The following is a 26,156-nucleotide window of genomic DNA, read 5'->3' as shown; positions in this document are numbered from 1 at the left end:
GTTTGGTACTACTGGACCTTATTTGACAGCAGTATGACAGGAAGTAGGCAGAGATATGCAGCAAAGGATCCCAGGGCGGGATTTGAACTCGGGACATAATTCTCTGTATGCATGGGGCTTGCTTTAACCACTGTGTTTTTTAAAGTGAAATTTGTCACTGAGCACACGAGTCTGATTCTCCTCACTCATCTCTTCATGTACGTTTGCAAAACCACATTGTTGAATAGAGTACAAGACCGTGCAACGCGCTGCTTTGAGCTGAGGCTTTTAGGTCAACTTCGGTGCTGCGATTAATCTGAATTGTACAACAGCATTTAAACCAGCTAAGAAAATGAAAAACAAAAATACAATTGTAAGGATAAAGTCGTCATTTTACATTAATAAAGTTGTAAAGGAATAAAGTAATAATATTATGAGAATAAAGTCAAGTTTGCACAGTCATCAATTATGAAACAAGCAACAAACATTACATTTTGTCAAATACAAATCAAGTATGTTGATCAAAGTCATAATATTATGACTTTATTCTCTAAATATGAAATTTTATATTTTTACATCTTCTCGTTCTTTTGACATTATTCTCATAATACTATGACTATTCTCTTAATATTATGACTTTATTCTTGTATGAGTTTATTCTGTTATCAATCGCCTTTACTCTCAGACGAGTTTATTTTTGTAATATTATGACTTGATTCTTGTAAGGTAATTTTATTTATATAGCACATTTTCAGCAACAAGGCAGTTGTGAGTGCTTTACATGAGTTAGAGAAAGGACAGTCAAAAGAAAAACAAGAGAAAACAAAGTATAAAACTACATATTGGTTCCCCATGTTTAATAAGAATAAGACTGTATAATCTCTGGACTGTAATGTTTTCTTAGTATGTCCCATCGTAGCATTATGTAATATTAATGCATTACATTTTTTAGATTAATCGCACACTAACATGTTAACGTTCACAGCCCTAATTAAAAATCTCATAAACAAGACAAACAAACGCATTCTTCCTCAGATAAGGTGGTCTTTCTTATCTGCTGAAATATTTCACAGTAGTCTAAATATTATCCTGTTGTTGGGAAATCTTTGTTGCTGACCAGCAGTCAGTCAGGTCATTGATTATAAGATCAGCAAATCAAAGGCTTGGAAATGACGAAAGGTCATCCACGCGTACCTCAGCCCGCTCAACCTTCTGCAAGTTATCAAGGAGCTCCTGGGAATCTATCTGTCTAGTCTGCGGAGGGGCGAGCTGACAGACAGGAATGTTGGTCTGCTGCTCTGCAGAGAGCTGAAGCCACCAACGCGTCACAGCAGAAACGGTGCAGCTTGATAGGAGATTAAATCTGAGCTGGAATCTTCTTCCAGATTCTACAAAATGGATAAAAACTTGCTGGAAGTGGAGCGTTGGGGTGAACTATGGCGACCTGCCTCGGAGCTGTTTCTCATCACAGCACACCAGGATGAGATAGGGGGAAGGAGGCCCCAGAAAAGAGCGTCTAAATGTGTGGACCTCCTCTGTGTGGAGGGTCAGAGTCTGAGAGCGGCCACCAGAGCGAAGCCGTGTCCGAAATGTTCACGGTGAACATCTTATCCTCCATGTCGCTGGTGAAGAGGCTGCCTCAGCACGCAGTGGGGAAACGCTCTTTCAGAAGCACACACCGGATATGGATCCTAAGGTAACCATGGAGATCTGCATGCCTTTGAAGCTGAGATGAAAAGCTCAAAATGGAAAGCGGGGTTATTTTAAGTCCAAGTTAACCGAAGGCAAGTCGGCTGTTTTAGCATATTTAATTTCAGTAGCTGCTCACTGTTTTTTGTTTACAGATATTTTTTTGAAGCTGTAGAAAACATTAAGACCAGTGTTAAACACTGTCATCCATACCGTTGGTTTTAAGGCAACTAAAAGGCATCAAAGAAATCATCTTTAAAGCTTTTCCTCTCTGTTTACTACATTTCTCTTGTCTTTTTGTTGGAGGTACAGTTGTATTGTTATAATCTCCTCCAGTCTCCTAGTTCAGTTATATAAAGGGGACGGAAGATGCAAAATTCACATTTTACACATTTTTGTAATTTCGCTTTAAAAAAAAAACCCATTCAGCCATTTTTTGGAAATAAGTTGATGTTTTTTTGGTGTCTGGAAAATTTCAAAAACCTCGTGATTGTTGAGTCACAGTCGACATAAAACTGTCGACTGTTTTCCAACCTCCATCACATTTAGTCAACTGGCTTTACTGCTGTTTTTCCAGTATGACTACTGGAAAGAACAAGTGTTTTGTTGTTGACTTGCCATCCTAAAACCACGTGCTGCATTCTTATTGGTTGTACAGGAGCCTCCGCTTCTGCTTTTCAAAGATGTACGAGTGTATAATTGCAAATCTGTCAAGTGTGAGTGAAAACGTTAAGTTGGGCCAGCAGCAGCTTATTAGAATTGAAAATGACGAGACAGAAATCTCATTGTCTATGAATAATTTTGTGGAAAAAAATGTTTTGCTTAACCCTATCCTAACTTCTTTAAGGCTGTTGCATGTTTAATAGGTCACCTTTATGAGTTTTTCTTCCCATTTAAGATAAACCTCAGAGTCTGAACTGCTTTCTCAGCTGCCGTTCGACAGGAAAAGCTGCCTTAACTTGGAGTCTGAGCGCAGCCATTAGGGAATGAGATGTAATTGTTCCTGTAGACCGCAGGCTGGGAAGACCACTAATGGGAGACATGCCGTCTTTTCTGTTGAGAGGAAATTGTGTGTGTTTTTGTGCACAGCGGTGGATGTTAATGTTGATATCTGTTGAAAGTGTACATATGTGTGCGTGTGTGTGTGTGTGTGTGTGAGAGAGAGAGAGAGGAAACTGTTAGGTTTCCCAGAGTCTGCGTTTTCATGTGTGGTGTGTGATTTTGCTGTACTGAAGCGGTGGTTTGGCCTCTCTAGCATCTTAAAGCCCAGGCAGCCTGCTGGAGGATGAGTCATAGAGGCTAAAGGAGAGCTTTGGGTAGTGGCCTATTGTCGAGCTCTGATTTCACTGCATGCTTGTGCGTGTGTGTGCATGTGAACATTCCCATGCATAGGCAGAAAGTGCTGCTATCAGTAGATAACAGCTCTTTGGACCTAGTGGTGTTACTGCTGATGTAGTGAACAGTGCAACCTGTCAAATATACTGCAAATCACTAATAAGACATAATAGAAAAGAATAGTTTAATCAGAAAATTACACATCTTTCATTGCCAACTTTAAATAACATTTCCTTTAAATAGTATTATACTTTTATTTTCCACACTGGAAACATTTTCATGATGGTATCATCATCATCCAGTATCATTCTTTGTCGGACTTCTGCTTGCTTTTTACATCTGTCCAGATTTGTGACGATATGCAGTACCAGGACTAAACGGGTACCAGTTTAGCACCAGTGTTTAATTTTTTGTGGATGATTTCTGATGTTTGTTCATTTTAAGACTCTTACCTGCCAATTTTATGTTTTTATTATTTTTTAGCCTGCTAATATTAAAATCTATAGCCTTCCCTTTAAGAACTATAAGAAGATATAAAACAGCTTTAAAAAACAGCGTTATAGGATAGTAAGCATTAATTATTTATACAGAATGAGGAAAGGCAACATCATGTTCTCGTATTATTATTATTTTAAAGTAAAGATGAAAGAATTTTATATTTTGAACTTCATAATTTCAGCACAGTTAACACAGCATTAATAAAACTACAGTGTGTATTTCCTGGAGAATCTAGATACTAAACTTGAGTCTTGATATTTCCAAAAGGCTTCCAACATTCCCAAATCCAGCATCCTCCATAGTTCTGTTTATGATGTTATCCATTTTGATTGTGGTTTAGTGCAGCAGCTGTTGTTTAAACTGTATTTTCAAGAATAAATTGACAAATACAATTATTTGCGTAGTTTCTCTAACAGCAGCAGTGGAACCACGTCAACACTTTAACAAGCTGTCCTTTTTACCAAAAGTTTTACTAAAATCTGATGTCGATGCTGTGAGGAGTCATAAATGTTTGACTTCTGATGACTCATATTTGTGCAAACAGTGATGCAAAGAGGAAGAGTGTACCACCAGCACTCTGGCTGGTGGGTCTTTAACAGTCAATGATTTACCTGAATGTCTAAGCCTCATCTTGACTCATTTTGCATTTACCGTACAAGTTTAGGGGTATACAATATATTTATATAGTATTTATAATGAGGGGTTTGCTTTTTTATTTGGCAAAAATTTTTAACATGTTTTCAAAGTGGGTTCTCTATATAATCACTGTACAGAAGTCGGTCTTAAAATCTACCAAATACTTCGACTATTCATAAAAACACGATTTTCCTCAACATTAAATCTGATTAAACTTCCTATTTTAGATGATTTGGGATTAAATCACCTGACTAGCTATTTCTGATAGCTGAATGCCAAAGTGGATGGAGAAGTTTAGATACATCTTTTACTTTCTTTAAATTCATAAATCTAAACATATTTCCCAGTATTCACATGGGTTAGTGACCACAGGCGCCATGAACAGCTAAAATCTTTAAGAACATTTACACCTGCTAATTTTATCAGCTCAAACACCAAATATATGCATATGCATTAATACGCACAGTGGAAAGCATCTTAGCACAACCGCAGAAGCTAACATCTCCCTTCTCTCCACTCTTGGAGAAACAGCCAATCAGAGCCAAGGAAAACAAAAGGAGGTTCTAGATTGGCTGCTTTCAAACAACAGCCAATAGCAACTCTAGTAGCATTGTGCCCAGCTTTTTTTTTTAGCTTCCCAAGCTGCATTTTCATTCCAATTTTTCCTGAATATGGCTTTAAAAATTAGGGTGTTTGCCCCTAAATCCACCAGTAAACTGTAATCTGGCTTTTTGCTGATTTTGATTTTTGGCTTTTTCTTCAGGACTCGTTTCTTTCTGCATAATGACGCTTTCTCACCAGCTTCAGCCAGAATCCTTACAAGGTCTTTAGCTTTAGTTCTGCAGCAGATTCACATGTTAAACTTGATAAACTTGTTGAACTGCAACATCTGGAAATTGTATGCAGGGATTAACTAGATTACTTGAAGGTCCATAAGAGTCTTCCTGATATGTTGGCTGATTTCTAGAGTTCTCCAGGAGGTTCTACAAGGAAGCAGCAACTTTTAGGTGTCGCCTGAAAATACATCCATTTAACTCAAATGTTATCAATGCATATAATAATTTGAGTATGAAGAAAATCCTCAACTAACAAATAAAAATGAGTTTGTCAAGGCAAACTGATCTAAAGCTGTAAAAGTTTAGTCTGATTTAATGTCAGAAGATAGAAGAAATATTTTGTGTTTTTTAAACTGTAAATTTTCAGCTCCTCGCTAGTCAAACTTTTCTTTTTTGTGACAAATTGAACAGGTGTTTAATGCGTTTTGGAGGAGAAAAGTATCTACTGTAAAGGCTTGGGACACCCAGACCTTTGCATGCCTCTGTAGCATAACGACAGGGTGTTTCAGAGTTTCTCACTGCCTTCTGCCAGAGTGTGGTGCCCTAAACCTCAATCATCTAAATGTTCTGTTTACAGCATTCCCAGTACAAATAAAGGCTCCAGATTGAGGGATCTGCCAGTAGATCCTCTACTGAGTGTTGTAAGCATTTTGGTATCATGCACAGTCGAAGCAAAGATGGCTGCTGTCTGAAAACACCCTGCATATATCGATCTCCTGTGGTATCTTCTGTCTATTTACTCTATCCTGTCCTTCACCCTCACACCGTCTCTTTTTCTTTGGCAGGGAGCCGAGGAAGGTGGTGTTGCACAAGGGCTCCACCGGATTGGGCTTCAACATCGTCGGCGGGGAGGATGGAGAGGGGATTTTTGTCTCCTTCATCCTGGCTGGAGGGCCGGCTGACCTGAGCGGCGAGCTGCGGAGGGGCGACCGGATCCTGTCGGTCAGTATTTGAACTCCCAAGCTTCCTGTCTGCCCTCATCCACAACTGTAACAAGCTGGAGGAAGTGAGATTTTCAGCCAGCTCCCGCTGTCAGAATAATGATGATAGAATTAAAGGTGGCCTGGCGTTCAGAAAGCCTGCAAACACCTGCCCACGCAGATATGTCCTTGAGCAAGACATTAAATCCATAACAACTCTGAGGGAGCCAAGCTGCTCTCTGCACAAAATCCAGTGATGCTTAAAAATATGACTGTTTTTAGTTCAGTTCTGCATTCAGTCCAGCAACACATTATGCATAATATTTAAATATGACCTATTGTGCTTCCTTGAACAGGTGAGGATAAGTCTATGAACATTTCAAAACATGTTTGTTAATTTTTTATGCACAAAATCATTCTTAGTTAAAGAGATTTTAGTCTACTCTGTTCTGCCTATTGTGAGTTGTTTTGGGGCCTTTATCATTTTAACTTAACATTTACATTCACACAAATGGCTGAAAACAAACACAATTCAACAACCGTACATCTTTGAAAAGCAGAAGTAGAGCCTCCTACACAACCAACAAGAATGCAGCAAGTGGTTCTGGATGGTACAGCAGTAAAACTAGCTGACCCAATGAGCTTCAGCTCTATGTGTGTTGCTAGGTAACAGGGCTGGTCTTAGATGGGGTTGCTAAGTGACGGCACAGTGCCTGTTGAATGTGAATCAACATTCAGGAGGTTACTAAAACTGCAGATCTTTTGGAGTGTGTCTCCACCATGTTTGAACATTTAAAAAAATGCACTTTTTTATTCTTCTTTGCAAAGTAGTCTAATTAGTCTTAGTGTTTTTCCACTTCACAATTATCCCCTACATTTGTGTTGGTGTGCCACATACAATCCCAATAAAATTTGTGGATGGAACAAAATAAATCTGTAGTTACATGAGCTTGACGACTTGTGCTTTGTATCTAAATTGAGTATAATCCATAAAGCTGAGAATTTTTTTTTTTTACAGATCAAAACCTTTGAATCATTTTTAATAATTTTTTTTGCAGGTGAACGGAGTGAACCTTAGGAACGCCACTCATGAACAGGCGGCTGCAGCCCTGAAGAGAGCTGGACAGACTGTCACCATCATTGCTCAGTACAGGCCTGAAGGTAGGCAATTACTGTCCTCTTGCATGTATTAATATGCTTTATCACAAATGTGTCTCAGTTTTATACTTTTTAAATTAATCCTACTGGTGAAAATGGCAGTAGAGCGTTATTTCAGCAGCTGTTGGTCTTTCAAAATGACTCTTAGGGTGGACAGTTTTCCAGCCCTACTGATCTTCGCTTGAGACCTCATTAAGTGCTTGTTATAATTTCACTTGTAAAACAATTTTCACAGTGAGCAGTGTCAACAGATTAGTCCCATTAGAGCTGGAAATTGTCTATTAAATTTGGAGCTAATTTAAAGTTAATCTGTTTTAGAAGTCCACAGAGATTGGCCTCAATTCAAAAAAATCAATTACAGTCTTTTGCTTTATTAGCAAAATTGGCTAATAAAACAGCTACTTGCCATTCCACCATGTAAAGTAAAGGCTACCATTCTTTTTTTTTTTTTTTTTTTTTACAATTTTGAATGAAACTCATGACAACAATCCACTGGTTGTTCACTTTGTTAAAGGTCTACTTCTTTGTCTACAGTCATGTAAGGCAACTTGTTGGTTTTTGCAATATTTGGTGAGCAGAAAAAAAGGGTACTGAATATTTCCTTAAATTTAGTCATTAGAATAACTGTAGCCTTGGTTTTGAAAGTTGCAGCCTTTAGAAGACAGTTTGATAAGCAGAAGTATAGAAACTGGTCTGACTCCCTGCAAGCATAACACAAACCTGTAATTGTTAAACACATTAGACGTATCCGGAGTTGGGAAGTAACGAGTTACTAAATTGAGTAAATTACATTTTCTTGAGTAATATTTTTGAAAATAATTTACTTTTAGGAGTATTTTTACTACTCTGTACTTTTTACTTTTACTTGAGTAATTTTATTATGAAGTATCTCCGCTCATTGTTGAGTAAAATTTCTGGATTTTCTACCCACTGAATGAAAATCAAATATGTTTTAACCAACTGAAGGTTTAGGTGTCAAATACCAAATTACCGGGGCTTCTCTGAAACAGAAATGTTACCAGGTCGACACACGTAAACTATATGTCTCATCTTTCAAGATGTGTGAACAGCTGCAATCACAGTAAGAGACTAGCAGATGCAGCAGTAAATGTAGCTGGGCTTACAATATGGTCAGCTGTTCAGAGCAACCTGACAAATCCAAATATTAAGTACTATTTTACTTAAAATTAAGCTAAAGGATAGCCTTGTTTAGAATAAGAGCGCAAAAATAGAAAAAATAATTTTAATTTGATGTTAAATTGAAACATGCTAATTCCCCTTATGTTGTTTTTTGTTCAGTCTTCAGTGTCTGGTTTTGTCGTGATCCAACGGTGAAATGTTTATTAATGTGAAGAAATTACAAACCAAAGATCCAGATTAGCAGGCCTGAGAAACAATCATGCGAACTAACCAATGCCTTTGTAAACATACGTCAAAGTTCTTTCCCAGCTCCATCCTTCCCTTGTTTACTCATAAACATATGGGAAGTTTACAAAGGACAAATGATCAGCACAAAGTGTCCGCAAAAACATAAGCAATGACCAAGTCAGATAAAAGTGTTTATTAGATATTTTGAGTTGCGTGAGGAAATCTTTCAGTGAAAACTAAAGAGAGACCACAAAGGTCTGGGATGAAACGTTTCTGTGTGAGGTTTGGTTTCAGTGTGACTTAATTAGCCATCAGAATGAGATCAAACTGCAGCTTGACAGGAGAAATTACCAACGCCGCGCATGCTGCAGTGAGGGCTTTCACAGCCTCGCTCCACCTGTAGGAAATGCTGCATGAGGAAAGTCATTCTGCCAGTTCATGGCAGATACCATCGCCTAAAGACTGAGCATGCTTTCTGCCGAGTTCACAGCAATCTGCCGACAAGCCAGAGGAAATACGAAGGTAGAAATTATCTGTTTTAAAGTTCAAAGCTGTGCCACACTGACGCTGAATAATTACTCTAATTTCTCAACTTTTAATGTTTATTGACCAACAATCCAGCAGCTCAACTTATTGTATCTGAGTTGCACACAACATGTGAGAGCAGATTTACTCTGTATTAAAAACAGACGTCATGTCACTGATACTCACCTTTCTTCACAGGTTGTTCATGCTTGAAAGCCCTCTAATTTGCTTGAATTACAACAGTTATGTAAAGAATGTGGGCCAAAATTCCTCCACAGTAATGTAAAAAGACTCAAACACTCGATGCTGGTTGTTGCCTCCACAAGCGGAAAAACCAGTTATTCGGTTTGAAGAGTAATTACTTTTTTACACATGGACTGATTGGGTTTCTTCCCTTTTTATAAACTAATTCCTCATTTAAGGATGTTGACGTTTGCATTTATTGTAGTTGTGTTATTTTTGATTATCTGAATGTTTTTACCAAAGCCAGACAAAATTTGTAAGGAGACTAATGTTTTTCTAATTTGTTACTTTATAACAAATTAGAAGTAAAATATCTTGATGTCATTTCTGATCCTCCTTTAAAGTTTATTAAGATATCAAGTAAAGTTTGCAGAAGCAAACATGTCTTTCTTCAGATTAATTAGTTTGTTTACCATTTCATGCTGCAAATATTTTCAAGCAGTCATTTTATTTTTCCTCATTTGCTCCACGGTTATCACTGAAAATGATACATAATTAGGTGATTAAGATCTTGGATACGAAGGCTTGTGGGTCACATTACTGTCGTTTTCTTAAGAAACCAAATGTGATGAACTTTGAAAATGCCATTAAATTTTAGAACCTCATTCAAATTTTTAAATGTTCAAGTGGTACGACTCCTCGAGTGTTCAGCGACCTTTCAGTTCCACTTAGAGCTGCTGCTTCAGTGGAAATTGTTAGAAATTGTCTTAAATAGTCAGACAAATGATATCTGTTTGAATATTTTGGTTTTGTATCATTGTACTGAATCAGTGATATGTTTCGATTCTGCGTTGTATTTGCATTTTAAATTTTGTGTAATAGTCTTTGTTTTCATGTAAGTAAACGCCCAACTTTGGACAAACATTGCAAAAAAGCTTTTTTTTATTGTAAAGTGTAATTTTATTCTATTCAACACACACTCCTATGAAAATAAACCAAATATATATATATAAAATAATTAAATAAAATAAATAAGCAAGCTGATTTGACCTATATTTTTTTTTAAATAGCAATTTTTGTGACTGATATTGTAAATATGTGATCTGTGGTTATTATTTGAGGGTCACTAGAAAGGACAAAAACAAACAGCTTGTAATAATAAATTAATTACAAGCTGTTTATAAGCTGGAAGTTTATATTTTTCTCTTAAGTTCAAGTATTAAATAATAAAAGAACAAAAGTTAAAATTATTAAGGTTCCCCCGTGCCCAAACCCCCATTTGTCTTAGTGACACCACTGCATTTTTGTCAAAATTGCTTGTTCTTGTTGTTTTTTCATTTAATTTTCACATATTGCTTATTTTTAAGAAAATACATTCAAAACATCTAAAACTATCACTTTATCAACATGGAAACAATTAATTATCTGAGTTGTGTACTAGCTGTGTTTATACAATTACATTTACTTGAGTAACTTTTTTGAAAAATGTACTTTTAAGAGTATTTTTTATCACTCCTAAAAGCATTACTTGATAATAAATTTCTGGATGCTCTACCCTCTAAAAAACAAGCATGTTTTAACCATATATTCAGTTTTTGTTAAAGTTTCATACACTTTATATTGAAAGAAACAGATTTTATTATTATTATTATTATTATTATTATTATTATTATTATTATTATGACTGTCATTTTGGTCCTTAAAATACCAAAATTTCCACTTAACTTTACATTTTGATCCATCTGATGGTGTAATTTTTTAAAATTTGGTTAATAATTTTATCAGTGACTCAGTACTTGAGTAGACTTTTTACCAAATACTTTTTACTTGAATAATTTCTTGGACGGCTACTTTTTACTTAAGTAAAAACATGTTGAAGTAGTGCTATTTTTACTGGAGTCTAATTTGTGGGTACTCTGTCTACGTCTGTTAATTAGCCAAAGAATGTGTGTGAACAGCTTTACTTCCTCGTTGCATTGTGGGAAATGTAGGAACTACTGTGGCAGGCTCTCAGCTGGCAGAGAAGACGTTCTCCAGCTTTTCTTTTTAGAGGTAGATCTTTTCAAAGTTGTATAACCTTATCAAAGTGCGGTTCTGGGTGGGCTCGGCGGGCCGGGGTCGTGCAGTCAGGTGTACCCGGTGCTGCTACCCGGCTAACATGGGCGGTGTTTCGGATAGGTCGGCTGCAAGGTATTCAGGTTCAGGGGCGGGCTCCTGTATTAGCAGGCTGAAGAGTTGAGCCAGATCCAAGGCGGGTAAAATAATACCTCCCGTCCGCCCCTGTTCAGTCTCCGAGCCCCCGACGAGAAGTTTGTGGACACAAACCCGGGGCGGCGATGGGAAGGGGACTCTAACCGGGCTCTACTCCCACCGAGGCACTGGAGGAAAGTTTGAATGCGCTCACGGTGAAGGTGGAAAGCGGCAAACTTTATCGGTCTCTCCCCGGCGGTGTGGATGGGGGATGGGCTCGGATACAACAGCAGCAGCACTACCGAAGCCGCATGAAGTCCCTAATGGCTGGATAAAGAAACCACCGGTTGCCCCAGCGAAACAATAACCACGCTTTCACTGAACCGAGGTGGGCCGAAGAGGGAAGAGAGTCGAGAACATCAAGCCTTGGAATCGGGAACAAACTCCGTGAGTGGAAATGCTCGTTTTACCTGTTATTGTACTGGGGACGTTTCTCACTAACCTGTAGTTTTTATACTGACACGCCTTAAAAAAGCTTATATTTCAGGTATCTGAGAGTTGTTGTAGAGAAGAGAAAGGATAAAATGTAGGTTAAACTAGTATTTGACAGCCTCACCCTTACTAAAGATGTCAGCGCCTGCCATTACCTGGATCCGTCTCATTTTATGACCTAATTTTAGTTATCTGGTGATTTTAAAAACAACCTGTTCCCACTGGGTTAAGTGGAGTCACATTACAGATATAAGTAGCAGAAGCCATTCAACAGTTGTCCCTGTGTAACTTTAACCTTTAGGTCACAGGTGTGGTCAGACAGGTGAGTGTCTGATGACCTCACCTGTCGATTGTAAATTTTACATCTTGACGTTGTATGACCTTTATTCCTCCACCTTACCACACTATCTGCTGACTGAATAAATTACAAGAGCTGCTCACTTTTCTTTCTTTTTTTTAAAGTTTATTCAACAAAATGGCTCCACCAGCTTTACCCTGCATTGCAGCTGTCTGGGCACATTCAGGCCTCTTTCTGTTGTTCTGTGTCGGTGTATCCAAGCATGTTGTGTTGATACTGTAACAACACTACAGAGGATATTGTGAGCTTTACATCTTTGCTAGGCTTTCAGATTTAGACTATGTGAGGAATGCAAAAGGGTATAAGTTGTAGCATGCTCTCTCTCGCACTGTAGCTCTTTCTATAAAAACTCTACCATCGGATGCCAAATAATGTACATGTTTAGCTTAAAAACCCCACTGACTGAGATCAAAACTGACAGGAGTGCAGTTTGGATTTTTTTTTTGTCTTAAAACAGATAATAAATGTTCACACTTGGCTCTGAGAGATGATGTTCTCTTGCATGCCAAATCAGTCGGGCAGAATCTTGAATAATTATGTGGCTAGTTAAAGGGGAGCTTTGTCTTCCATACCAAATGATCCTGCTGTCAGCTCTGTGCCCTCTTTGTTACTCAGTGAAGGACTTATCTGCTAGTGTACAGTCCTTAACTACTCTGGACCAACATGCCAAGTGCTGGCAAATGATTGACTTCCTGCATCCCCTCTGGTGATCTGTGCCCAGCAATTCTACTGGCCTCTTAAAGGGAGTGTGTGACATGTTGTTCATTTAACTTTGGAGCAGAAGGAACCCCCAATGAGCTGTACAGGGACGAGTCAATCTTAAGGGGGGTGTGGAGGGGGTGAGTGGAAGATGAGTGCTAGTTTATGCCAGGCAAAATGGCTGCAGAGTTTCCTCAGAGGCCAGGAACTGGGCATCCATGGATCTTTGGTCGAAGGCCAGCTCTGTCCGCTAAGAGGGGCCGCAGTGCAAAAATACAGGCTCCCGCAAGAGGCCTGCCTGGGTGTTTGTGGTTTTCTGCAACCTTAAAGCTACAGTACGTAACCTTTATATAAAAAATATGCTTTATATTTGTTACAACTGCCACCATGTCGTGACAGGATTATAATCTAAAAAGATCCAGTTTCTCCCCTTCCTCCATGTGCTGCTATTGCTGTCTGAAGAAATGTACAGCTCCTGACCAAAAACAACCAATCAGAGCCAGGAGGAGTGTCTTAGCGCTGTTAATCATCCATATGAATACGTTGCTAAATGTGCTAATGGCAGAGAAACAACTCCTGTTTACCTGCTTTCATTGGTGGCCATGCTAACTAGCCTTAGCATTCACAACAAGCTCTGCTGGGGACGGGAGTATCGGTGCCATGATTGACGGCACTAAGACCCGCCTCCTGGCTCTGATTGGTTGTTCCTAGTTGGCGCTTGGTGAAGGCAGAGTAACTCAACTTTTTCACAGATTATCTGTCTCACACCAAACTGTCACAGCATAATGACAGTTTCAACAGATATGTAAAAATACTGCAGCTTTAACAATCCAAAGAGCCATTTTTGACATTAGTCCAGCTAAATTAAACTCATTTAGAGTTGCAAATGTTAAATGTTTGCTGTAGGAAATTGTTTAATAAAAAATTCTATTTTTTTATTTTAAAAACACATTCAGACTTGAAAACTTTTGCAAAGAGAGGGTACATACTTGTTCTATCTGATCTTGATATAACAAAAAAAAACCTAAAGAAAACAAAAACAATGGAAAACTACTAAAATATGCATTTGTTTATGTACCTATATTTAGAAACTCCGGTTTGTCATTTTTAGCTACCTCTGATTAGACCATCATCAGCTCTTTAAATTTGATAAAAATAAAAAAGCGGGCTGTATATGTGCATGCTGTTATGTCACACCGTGAAAGAATGTAATTGCTCCAACTCTCTGGATGTTGTAAATGGGAGGAGTAGTATGGAGAAAATGTGTCACCCTCATTAGGCTCACAGCACTTTGCATCTGAGACCTTCGCAAACACATTTAAGCGAAGTTGATCACGCGCCGTCTGCAATGCACTGTACCATGGAGTGTTAGCATCGACTAGCTTGACTATCCCTGAGAACATTGCACTTTCTCACATTACAAGCACTTCCCCCCCATCCACTGTTGCCTAACCGGATCAAACCAGAAGCCTCCGTCCCCCAAAATAAAATAAAAAAGCTGTACAACTAATGAGGGCACACAGTGGGAGTGAGATACAGATTAGTCCCAGTTTCCATTAGCTGTCTTTCTTTCTTTTTCTTTTTTTTCTTCCTGTGGGTCACTCCTAAAAATACAGACCAGCTCTGGAGTGTTAATTGATATAAGGAACCTGAATTTCAGTGTCATAATAATTGTAGTCGCTCACGACTGCAGCACTTCAAAGGTGTTCCTGTTTAATGAATCTTTTATGCAGGACTGATCACCAGTCAAGAATGCGTCAGTCAACAAAATCATGTAGTACTTCATGTGTTTTTCACCTGAGGAGGGAAGAACCTTCTCCTTTTTAAAACTGTTGTCAAAACAGTGTGTTTGTTTCATAGAGAAGTCACAGAAGCTGGTCTGATCGTTTGGGAAACTACGGTTCTCCAAGTGAGATGATATATTTTTAAAACATGAATCTTTTTATGGTTAAAATGTTTCCACAGTTCAGATGTTACAGAATTTACCCACATGGGGTTTATTGCTCAATAAACACTAGCAATATTCCCATGAAGCTGTTGGAGGAACTTGGGACAGTGCAAAACACAAGAACACACTTTGTTTTGTACAAAGCTAATTATGTCTAACGTCCCTCATTAACGGTTTTCTGGACGGAAATCACAGTGTTCACAAAACAATGCTTGTGGACTTGAATTTATTTTGAATAACATGAACAACTGTGAGCTGATCAGTGTTGCAGTTCTTGGATTAAGAAGGTTTGGGGTTTGAATCTTTCTAAAGTGTATCGCTTGCATGTTGTTTTTTTTACAAAGTGTTAGTTTTATCTGGGCATGTCGGCTGCCTCCCACTGTTAAAAAATAAAACTCTTGGTTTCTACTGTTAACTCTGAAATTGTCTGTAGATTAAAGGGCAATTAAATGCGTCTGACGACTGATTACATCTCAGTGATGCGGCGAAGTCTGTCCAAATTTAAAGGATCTTCCAAATGCGTTGAAGAACAGGTTTGGTGCATCCTTCTATCCCAAGATCCATTGCTGGTCGAACGGGACATTTTTGTCCTTGTAATGACGAAACTAGAAATGGAGTGGGAGTTCAGTTTTAAATATAACTATTATCAAGGAGTACAAACATTTAAAGGTTAAATTCATTGTGCTGTTAGGCTTTTATTTGCAAGCATGCTTTTTAAGATAATTTTTATAAAAATAAAAGATTAAATTGGGGGAAAAAAGCTCAGGAACATTTCAACCAACATTTTACCAGTTTATGTATAGTCACGGTTGCTAGACGACAGGACATACTCCTAAGAAAGCTAAAGGCTAAGCTGTCCAATTTCACGGCCGCTCACCTCCTGTCTTCATGGTCGACCGGGTAGTCTGGTTCTTCGTAGGACGCAGCTCACAAATCCTGATGCACCGCTCACATCTTCGACATGAGAAGTTACGCATTCCAGCAACGGCAGCCATGTTGGAGACATTTAAAGTAACTAAAACCAGATACTTCTTGGCGAGCAGCCATTGATTTTGTAGCTATATTTATGTTTCTCTCTGCACTCAGAAGTCAGACTATTTTCCATTTGTTGTTTTTCTGAATCCCTAGTCGGTAAAAGTACAAGAACGCCTAGCAACTATGAGTCGTATCCAATATGGCTGCTGTATCGTGTAGTGAAACTTGGAGGTCTGGTTGTTTCACAGCACATCTGGCAGTTTGTACCTCATTAAACCAACTGCACACATAGAGCTGTAAAATATTTATTTGAAAGAAGGAAATGGTGAGAATTATAGTACTGGACTCTATTGCTGAGATCCATTCCCCCTCTTCTCATCTGGGATTAGACATCATTCCCAGCTTCGACTTATGAGACAATTTGGAAGCAGAATAATTTAAACCTCCTCTTTGCAATGAGCAAGATATTAGCTGCCTCTCATCTGTGATTAAGGTGCGACTTTCTGGTGTCGCAGGACGTCCATGATCTCGTTGGGCCCATTCCACCCACTTTGTTTAGCACTTCTGTGATTTCATGTTTGGTCTTGCGGAAAAGTGTGAGAGGGATTTGCTGTGTCAGGGAAACATTTCTGACGTGGGATGTTGTAAGTTGGCTCCAATGTGGGCACTACAGTTAGGCTTTATCACGGTAAATTTTGCTGGATGATAGATTGTCCCAGAAGTTATTGCGATAAACAATAATATTGTTGGTTTTCAGACCGTTTTCAAGTAATATAATGGTAGTGAAATAATAAAAAATGAACTTCAAATTCTCATGGACTGGAACTGGAAGACATTTAAGTATCCAAAATAAATGCATAAAACAGAAATAAATTAAATGAATTATGAAGTCTTGGTAAACAAAATTGTCCTTAAAAATTACCTAAAAGCACCAGACTGAAGACTTTTGTCACCGAATTTTTGGTAGAGAGAGAAAAAAGGAAAAACAAATCATGGAAATGAGTTTGTCTTAATTTATAATGCAACAGGCTCATCTTTAGACAAAAGCCCTTGTTCTTAACATCTGGACTTAACCACAGTTTTAACCCATTTATTCGTATTAATGCCTCCATAACTTCGAGTTTAGTGCGTTGTAAAAAACTAAATCTTTTGCTGTTCTGCTGGTCTTTTTGCTAATATTTTTCAAACAACTCTACAACCTCTTGCTGACAAGTTGCTCATAAAATAACTAAAAAGTCCATTCCTCAGTCGTAGAGAGAGGAAAGAGACTTTCACTGTCAACATTAAACTGTCTTCTAACACAGCTCACGCCTGGTGATGATTAGGTTTCCATCCGGTAATGCTATCATGAGCTTAACCCTCGCATCATCCTTATCAAAGCTTCCCACTACAGTACGGGACGATTCTGCTAATATAACAACTCCTACTGAAAAGTTTGTCACATGGCTGATAAAGACTGACGGATACTTGAGGGGGAAATGAGTAATATCTCATTTTTAGGGGTATAGATAACTTGAATAATTGCTATCGTTTTGTTTCTACAGTGCAGGCAGAGTTGTTTGCATTACTGTATCTGCACATGTTTGATGTTTGCATGTAGACAAATAGTTGATACAGGTAGCGTGTTGTATTCCTATGATTGTCGAGGTGTGATCCTCAACCAACCATTATTTAAAAAAAAAAACTATTCTGTTTAATCAGATAAAAAATTGGCACAATCAGCAGATTTTTCATCTAAGTGCTTAAACCATTTTATACAATATTAGAAATGCATTAAGATGCAAATAAATTAATATTAAAAAAAAATAAGAAAATAAAAAATGTCTTGCCTAAATTATATCCTTTGCTTCATACATTCCTTGAATGTACAGTATGTAGCAAAGCATGCATCTGCACCAAAACAAACACTTTCAATAATGTGATTAACCATTTAATAATTGTATATCAAAAGGTGCTTAGTAGGAGTTTCTTCAGAACTTCTTCTTCAGAACCAGGTCCAGCAGCTTAAGGAGTTCTGGATAGAACATTTTCACAGACACGTTTTTTCTTATCTTAAATTAAAAATGTAAATATTTTTTAAGGTTTGGCTTAATTACTTCTCTGAATATGTTTATCCATCAGCAATTTTTTTTTTTTGAGTCTGCGTACGATTAATCGATGACTAAATAATTTGATAATTATTTCAATATCAGATTAATAATTTCAGCCCTGATGCTCAACTGCCTGTATTACCTTCTGCATTACTGACATGCTGAATTTCTGTATTTACGCTGAACTCCTGCAGTCCTCCTGCGGTCTGATGTCTCCGTTACCAGAAAGGTGTGGCGGCTGTTTGTGCTTATCTTCTGATTACCACTTCAACTTTCCGCGTCGGCTTCAAACTGATTGCATCGCTCTTTTCTGCTCCTCCTGAATTTCCACTATTTAGATGAGTCATTTGGACGAAAATCACTACCTGTGCATCTGATTGCACTTGTTCTGTCTCGCTGGGAGAGCTCTGAGGACGAGCTGTCAGCTTGGTGGTGTTGTTGAGGAGGGGTTTTAACGGAGCTCCCTTTTATTCAGCGACTCCCCGTCTTGTTCTGCGGTCCCTCGGCTCCCCAGCAGCTGCTTCACGTTCTCTGCTCCCTGCTCTCCTGTGCCTGAAAGCCAGTTGGACGCAGCTGAATGGCTGCTACCGCCTGTGCAGCCCCGTTTCAAGGAGTGCTAGATGGTTGCTGTTGGTTACAGCCAGTCAGGCAGTGTCTGGTTACCTCACCTTGCAGCGTCACTCTGTTGCATTGTTAACCCTTTGAGCAGAGAAAAGGGTGGAGAGCCGTGGCAAGGCCTGGAGCGGATCCGTGTTTGCTTTGAGAGCGCGGTAGGTTTCAGGAGGGAGTGAGTTGGGTCTTGTTTTTGCACCTGCTCAGTGTTTCTCCGGGAGCTTAGGTTTAACTTCAGCTCAGTCATCTGTGTGGTCATGAAGTGTTTGCTTTGATTAGGCTACTTTGTCTTTGCCTGATAGAAAATGGACTTTGATCTCAGGTGGCTTACAAGAAATATTTCCTGCTTTCAGCAATTGAAGCAGTAAGGTAGTGGGCTAATTACAATTAAAACGGGGATACTTGTTGCATTGTTTTGATAATGTGATCTCTTCCAGTCAAATCCAGCCACAATCTTTGGCAATCTTGTTTGGAAAAGTGTAATGCAGATCAGATTACCGCAGCGTTTCCCCAGAAACAGCCGGTTTTAGGGGTACCAGAGGCGTCATCCACCAGCCCATCCAGGGGGGACATGATAACAAATTTTGCTGGACGATAAATCGTCCAAGAAGTCACGATGAACGATAATATTGTTGTTTTGAGACCATTTTCAAGTAATATATTGGTAATAGCATAAATGATGCAAGAACATTCTCGGTATCAACGAAATAAGAATTCTAACGAGCATTTAACACTGGAAAAGGGAAGACATTTTAAATATCCAGAACAGATAAACACAACAGGAACAACAAAAAAACGGGCACTGAAGTCTCTAACAAAATTGTCCTTCGAGAAAAGGGCTAGTTGAGACCAAAGCTCCAGACTGAGGACTTTTGTCATTCAGATTTTGGAAAGAGAGAAAAGAGAAAAATGATAAATTATGCAAATGGAAACTACTGAGTTAATTTTAATTTATCATGGGATTAATTCATATATTGCTTATTGTGACAATAAGCAGGCACACAGTGTTTTGGAGTTTAAAAAACATTAAAGTTTACAGGAAATTTTAAAATATCGCTAGATAATTGTTATTGGAAAACATTAACACATAAACACCAACTATAAATTTGTAAAAAAAATGCAAACATAAAAAAATACAATCAAAATAAATATTGAGTTGTCTCATCCTAATTCAAAGTTTTTTCGATTGTTTATCCGTGACTCGTCACTTTACCAGCTGAATCTGTTGACGTGTAGGCTGGTAAAGACAGGAAGTGGTTACGGCGTTCCGGTGAATAAAACGTCACCTGACCTCAGTCTCCCTTTGAGTTCACAAGCTGACCAAGCTGTGTTTCCATTGTGCTTCCAATAGTTTCACAAAGAGACTCTTTTTGCTCTCACTGTTCCTTGTGTACAAAAGAAGGAACTATAATCAATAAGCAAACAATCCTCAGCCTAGTGGCCCACCAGGCTTATAATCCGCTGGGTGAGTAAAACGTGTTTTATTGCAGCTGATATCGTCATCGCAATATTAACTAATAATCTCTCCGTCACAAGATCCAGTTTTATGAGTCTGTGACACTCATAAAACTGGATCTTAAGCCTAAAAGAGGAAGTTGTTCTCGAGTTGCATGTTGGAATAAATGTTTCCTACACCAATTACAACTCCTACAGTTTTGTGAATACAGGCAATTTTTTATTTTCTTAGAAAAACTGCTACATTCCCACCTTGTTTGACCAGTCGGCTCTCACTCAGTGTGTTGAAGGATCCCATTTTAAAATGGACATGAAGTTGAGGAGCAATATTAGTTTTTGTGGCAGTTTAGTTACCTAAAAAGACTGAAAATAAGTTTTAAATATTTTTTCTATTATTTGACTGGTGTACAATAAATACCATAAAATATTGTGAAAACATTTACTCAAATGGCAACAAGCCAATCACATTGCATCAACCATGCTTCCTTCTAGGAGATGTGCAATATGGCTTATAATGTTATTGTGATGTTCTGTGGCATTTACTATAATGATAAAAGTCATGATTTAAAGGATTTTATATGAGTTTGTTTTCTACTGCAAACTTATACAATCACAAATGCTGCTGTTGATTTAAGACAATTTACTGATTATTATATTGGGTACTTCAAGATAACAGAGTATTTTTATTGCTAAGTGGTGCACAATAACTGCATTTAATCATATTTTAAAGTATTTTATTTATTAAAATGTAACCAATACTTGGGAAAACTAACAGTCGAGTTTGTCTTCATGATAAATCAAATTTCTCATTACAATAAAATGAAGATACAACAGTTGTCCGTCTCTATTCAGGACTCTTGATACCAGTTGAACATTTAAAACTTCCCAGCCTAACGTTGACGATGTCCATCCTTTTGTCACCAAAGTGTTCCCATCTTCTGATTGCTACTTGCTGCAGATCAACATGGCATCTCTAAATGACCTCAAACTGCCTTGTTGAACATGACCAGTAGTTCATTGTGTTTTAACAGCTTCCACAACTTGGTGGAACGAGATCCTCCTGATAAGAACCTGCTGTGATCCCATCAGGTCAACATGGACCAAAAATCTCCTCAGGAATGTTTTTAACTTGCTCTGGATTTAGAAGGACGTGGGCCCCGGGGGCTAAAGCAAGTTTTGGTCCCCCCACCCACAAATATGCAAATTATATTATACTTTATACTGATTGATAAATAGGCAGACCTTCAGATTAGTGGTACGGATATTCAGGTTAACACAACCACTGTCAGATTATGGTGTAATTTTATCTGTTCAATATCATAACGAATAGAATCAATAATATATCTGGTGGTGTGGCTTTTTTGTTTTACGATATATCTTGGAAAAAGTTGAAGGAACAGTTTTTTCAGTTTAAAAATGTAAATCTTTCAGTAAGTCAACTAGTAGAGTGATAATGTCACAGCCTTATTTTCATTTATGTTATCGACTATCGGTTATTGATGTTTGGAATGGGAAAACTGACAGGTATTGGTTTCAATTTAAAAAAAAAAAACAAACAGTTGTGCATCTCTTGCTTATTTAGGTAACCGTATGGCTGTGAGCATAGCCTCACCTGTTGGGCTGTTTAGTAACAGATTATGCTATCGATTATTCTGACAATCGATTAATCTGTAGAAATTCTGCTGTTTTGTTTTACCACTAAATCTTTTTTTTCTTTTTTGAGACTAAATATTTTATTGCCTAAAATGCAATAACATAGCATTTCTTTTGTGAATGCTTGATAATTTGTGGCAAAGGATGAGCTAAAAAATATTCTAACTTCAAAATGTGAAAATCTGAGCTCTCTCTGCGTGACTTAACATCAATACCGTGAAGGGCTGATCTGTTTTTTTTTATATAATTTTAATTTTTTTATTTGGCTTAACCGTTAGCTGGAGATGGGAACCAGCAACCCTCCCGACTCCACAAAGGGACAAGGGTGTAAAGAAAATGGATGGATGGATGGATTAACCAGTTAATAATTACATGGAAAAAGGTGCTTAGTAGGAGATTTTTTTTGGTACAGAATTTGAACCAAGAAAAAGTAAAACTATGCCACTTGAGGAGTTTTGGGTAGAGGAGGTTTGCAGATAGAGGATTGTTTTAAATCTTAAATGCAAAATATCTGTATTTTGCATTTAAGATGCATTAAATGCAAAATAAATTTTGTACAAAATTGTACAACCTGCTACTGCTTTTTCAGAAAATGTCCTTTTTTGGAGTCAGTATTCTCCAGTTATGATTAATTGATTACTAAATTAGTTGACAATTATTTTTGATAATCGATTAATTGTTTCAGCCCTGCTCACCTAGCATTAGCAAGGCGTGCTTAATAAAGTGAACGTTGGGGGTTTTTTAGTCTCCTGTGCGATCACCTCCTCATGTTTCTGCCCATCTGTTTATCTGCCATCGCTCTCTGGTGAGGTGGCCTTGCTCGCTCCAGCAGCCTCGGCGCAAAGCTCGCTGCGCTCAGCAGGCTAATGAGCGCCGTCCTAATGAGAAGGTCCAGCTGGATTCATACATCATCCCTGGGCTGAGGAGCTGCTGCTGGATTTACACACCTTTGACAAATGGCTGTGCACAAGAAATTCTTGGAGGCCTTCCCCCCTTTTTTAAACCTCACTAAAGAGCCCATGTTGAACTTAATTAATCAGTGTAATTAATTACCTGACATGAGACATTACAGGATGTGTAAGACAGATCTGTGATAAACCATCTGCACCCGGGGTCATTAATCAGCTTAAGGATTCTCTGAACCTTTCCTCTATTCACTTTAGTTAACTGCTGGGCTAAATAAAACTCTAATCTACGGTAATGTTAAAGCAAAATAACACTCGGTGGGCTCCTTTTATATAAACCGGTCAATTCTACTGGACTGGTCCGTCACGATAACAAATTTGATCCAGATGTTATTGAACAAACTTCCAGAAAACTACAAAACAGCTGAAACACTGAGATCCTTTCAATCGAGGCTAAAACCCAATTTGTTTCTTCTGAACAATAATTATTGGAAAAATGACCAACATATTCTATGATGGCACCGTTTGTTACTGGTTTCTCAATTGGTGACTGTATTTTGTTTTTATGACTTTTTGTGTTTTTAATCATGTCAAGCACTTTGAACTGCTGAAATGTGCTGTACAGATAAACTTAACTGATTGATTTATTGCGATAAATGATAATATTGTCACACTGAGTAATTGTGAGTAATATAATGGTAAAGGCATAATAATAATGCAAGAAGACATTCTCAAAGATCAATAAACTTTTAATTCTAATGAACATTTAACACTCAAACAGGAAGACATTCTAAGCATCCAAAATAAAAAAACTAAAGAGATTATGAAGTCTCTGTAAACAAATTGTCCTTTACAAAAATGGGCTAGTTGAGGCCAAAACAGCAGATTCAAGGCTCTTGTCATCCAGTTTTTGATAGAAAGTAAAGAGAAAATCATGAAATCATGAGCTTGTTTTAATGCGTCATGTGATTAATTGATCTATTGCTTATTGTGACAGCCCTACTACTGCACCCGCAGAGTGGCAGCCTGTTTGCTCAAGAGCCCATTTCCTATTTTTGAGGTGATGTTGACACATTTCTGTGTTTTTGTTTCTTTCACGGCAGAGTACAGTCGCTTTGAGTCGAAGATCCACGACCTGAGGGAGCAGATGATGAACAGCAGCATGAGCTCAGGATCAGGCTCCCTGCGCACCAGCGAGAAGCGCTCCCTCTATGTCAGGTACACACAAACACGCAGCTGCACTCGCTACATCAAATTCAGAGATCTGCTGTTAAAATAACCACTCTTGCATAACAAACCTCGGCTTGTCTGTGGGGGGTGAAAGAAGCCCAAATGCACGTGTTCTTAAAAGCAGGCACACATGGCTCTTTTTTCTTTGTATTTTAAGCTAAGCTGTAAGTGAGAGACCGTTTAATTTAGGGCATCGGGTTGATGGCATTCATCTTGTAAGAGCTGACGGACATCCCGTGTTGTTGTTTTGACGCCTGGGATGACATTGCCTCGGCTTCCGTTAATGCAGATTGACAGAGGGGCTTGTCAAAGTGACTCGCGTTATGACACTTTGGGAAAGTTGCCAAACTGGATGGAGGTTCATTTAGAAATGAAAGCAGGTGGCGCTCCTCTCGCACAGCCACAGTGAAAAAGGCTGGACAAGGTTCAAGGTGAAACGGCCCTGTGATGTAACGCCATAGTCGGAGTACTTCCTTTTATTTCTGCTGAAGCTCTGATGCTCTTCTCCCAACCTCAGCTTATCCCACCACTATACACCGTTTAAAGTTGTGTATGAACTGTGGATGCATTCTTGACTTTAAAATAACATTTTTAAACAATTAATGCACTGGTTGGACAAAAACTTATATTCAAATATGAAGACTGGTGTTTTTGGTTATTTGACACTATCAACGTTTTTTTTTGTCCTTTTTTTGTTTTATATTGCTGTATGCTAATGTAAACAATTAGCATGCAGTTTTATTTACATCATGAACTGTAAATAAAGTTTATTATTGAAATCCATCCCAGTGGATACATACTTGCCATAAATTCAAAGTGAATTTTAGTGTTTTATGCTGTAAAGTTAATGTTCGTGCCTGAGGATTTTTCCACGAAAACTTGTGCATGTCCAGTCTGACTCATGGCTCTGGTATGGATGGCGTCCTGTGAGGCTTGTAGAGCAGATCCTGCTCCTGTGCAGGTGACTAAGCCCATGGTTATGTTGGGAAAGCTGTCTAGTTTGCTGACTGAAGCAGGAGCTGCCTTATCCTCCCTGCACAGCTCCAGGAATGCGGAGGCCTTCAGCCTGTAAGGTGCACTTAGAAGAGGTCACGTGTTTTCCTGCAACACGGATAACGCTGGGAATTTGCCTGTGTTGACGGTAGACTTGTCGAGCTTGTCTTGAATTGCAGCATAATCGCTTCACCGTTGTTTGTCTTCCCGGCTCTAGTTTCGGTTAGCAGGATTATGTCAGGCAGGTTGAAATCTTAAAAACCGATGAACAGGATGGTTGGGTTGTCATCCGCTCTGTGACATATGGCCTACAAAATGTTAGGAAAACCTAAACCAGTAAAACAAGACGTTACTCCAGTCAGAAACGCCTGCTGATTTACTTGTCCAACAAGGTAGTGAGGCCCTGCAGGACCACGAACATGCTGGTTGTTGAAACGGTTTATAACAGGGATGTCCAAAGTCGGTCCTCGAGGGCCGGCATCCTGCATATTTTAGTTCTCTCCCTGGTTTAACGCACCTGGATCAAATGATGGCTCGTTAGAAGGCCTAAGAGGAACATTGACAAGCTGAAAAGGTTGTTACTCCCACCAGGGAGAGAACTAGAACGTGCAGGATGCCGGCCCTCGAGGACCGACTTTGGACACCCCTGGTTTATAATCAGTATGAGGGGAAATATTAAATAAAAATTATTCATTGTTATAATGTATGACTGAGTATCAGGACCTTACAAAATTACAAGAATAAAGTCAAAATAATGAGAATAAAGTCATAATATTTTGAGAACAGTCATGGTATTAAGAGAATAAAGACAAAATAATCAGAATAAAGTCAGCATTACGAGAATTAAGTGGAATTAAAGTATTAATATTAGTCCCGTAATTTTTTTTTTATACACTTTCTTAATGTGGCTCTAATGCTGGGTCATAATGTGTTGACATTAGCAAGTTATTTCTATACTTTCAACCAGTACAAGTTTAAGTAAGTATAGCTTTTCCAACAAGTAGCACCTCTGTGTAGCACCTCTGTGTGAGTACAGACACAGTACTGGCACAAGCATTCCTTCATACATGTATACAGTATATATGAGGTCAGACACTGATGTTGGGTGAGAAGGTTTGGCTCAGTGTCTCTGCTTTAATCCACTCCAAAGGTTTTCTACCAAAAACTAACACTAAAATACACCAACAGCTCCACAAGATTTGTCAAACGTGTAAAAGCAACTTTAATTTGTTCAGTCAATGTAATGAGGACTATAAGCCAATGTAAAAAGTTGACTCCTTTAAAACATGTAAAAATAAACTTCTTAAAATTGGTTCAGAAAATGCAATTAGGAATTCTAAATATAAATATGTAAAATAAATCATGACGTCTCTCAGAGCACAAAGCATAGAATGAGACTGAATAGATCTGCCCTCATGGATCGTCCACA

General features: G+C 38.4%; 1 protein-coding gene across 11 annotated transcripts in view; it reads left to right on the top strand.

The window, feature by feature from the left end:
• Nucleotides 1–26,156, top strand: part of dlg3 (discs, large homolog 3 (Drosophila)) — a 114,759-nt gene that overhangs the window by 80,261 nt on the left and 8,342 nt on the right. For all 11 annotated transcript variants that reach the window (XM_015023669.1, XM_015023677.1, XM_015023663.1 and 8 more), the window contains 3 exons: nucleotides 5,759–5,915; nucleotides 6,952–7,054; nucleotides 23,608–23,722. In XM_015023669.1, the coding sequence (XP_014879155.1) occupies nucleotides 5,759–5,915; nucleotides 6,952–7,054; nucleotides 23,608–23,722 (375 nt within the window). The remainder of the gene's footprint in view (nucleotides 1–5,758; nucleotides 5,916–6,951; nucleotides 7,055–23,607; nucleotides 23,723–26,156) is intronic.

This window comes from Poecilia latipinna, unplaced genomic scaffold (assembly GCF_001443285.1).
Source record: "Poecilia latipinna isolate Pla-1442-1.1 unplaced genomic scaffold, P_latipinna-1.0 Scaffold90, whole genome shotgun sequence".
NCBI lineage: Eukaryota > Metazoa > Chordata > Actinopteri > Cyprinodontiformes > Poeciliidae > Poecilia > Poecilia latipinna.
This window is presented reverse-complemented; position numbering and strand designations above follow the sequence as displayed.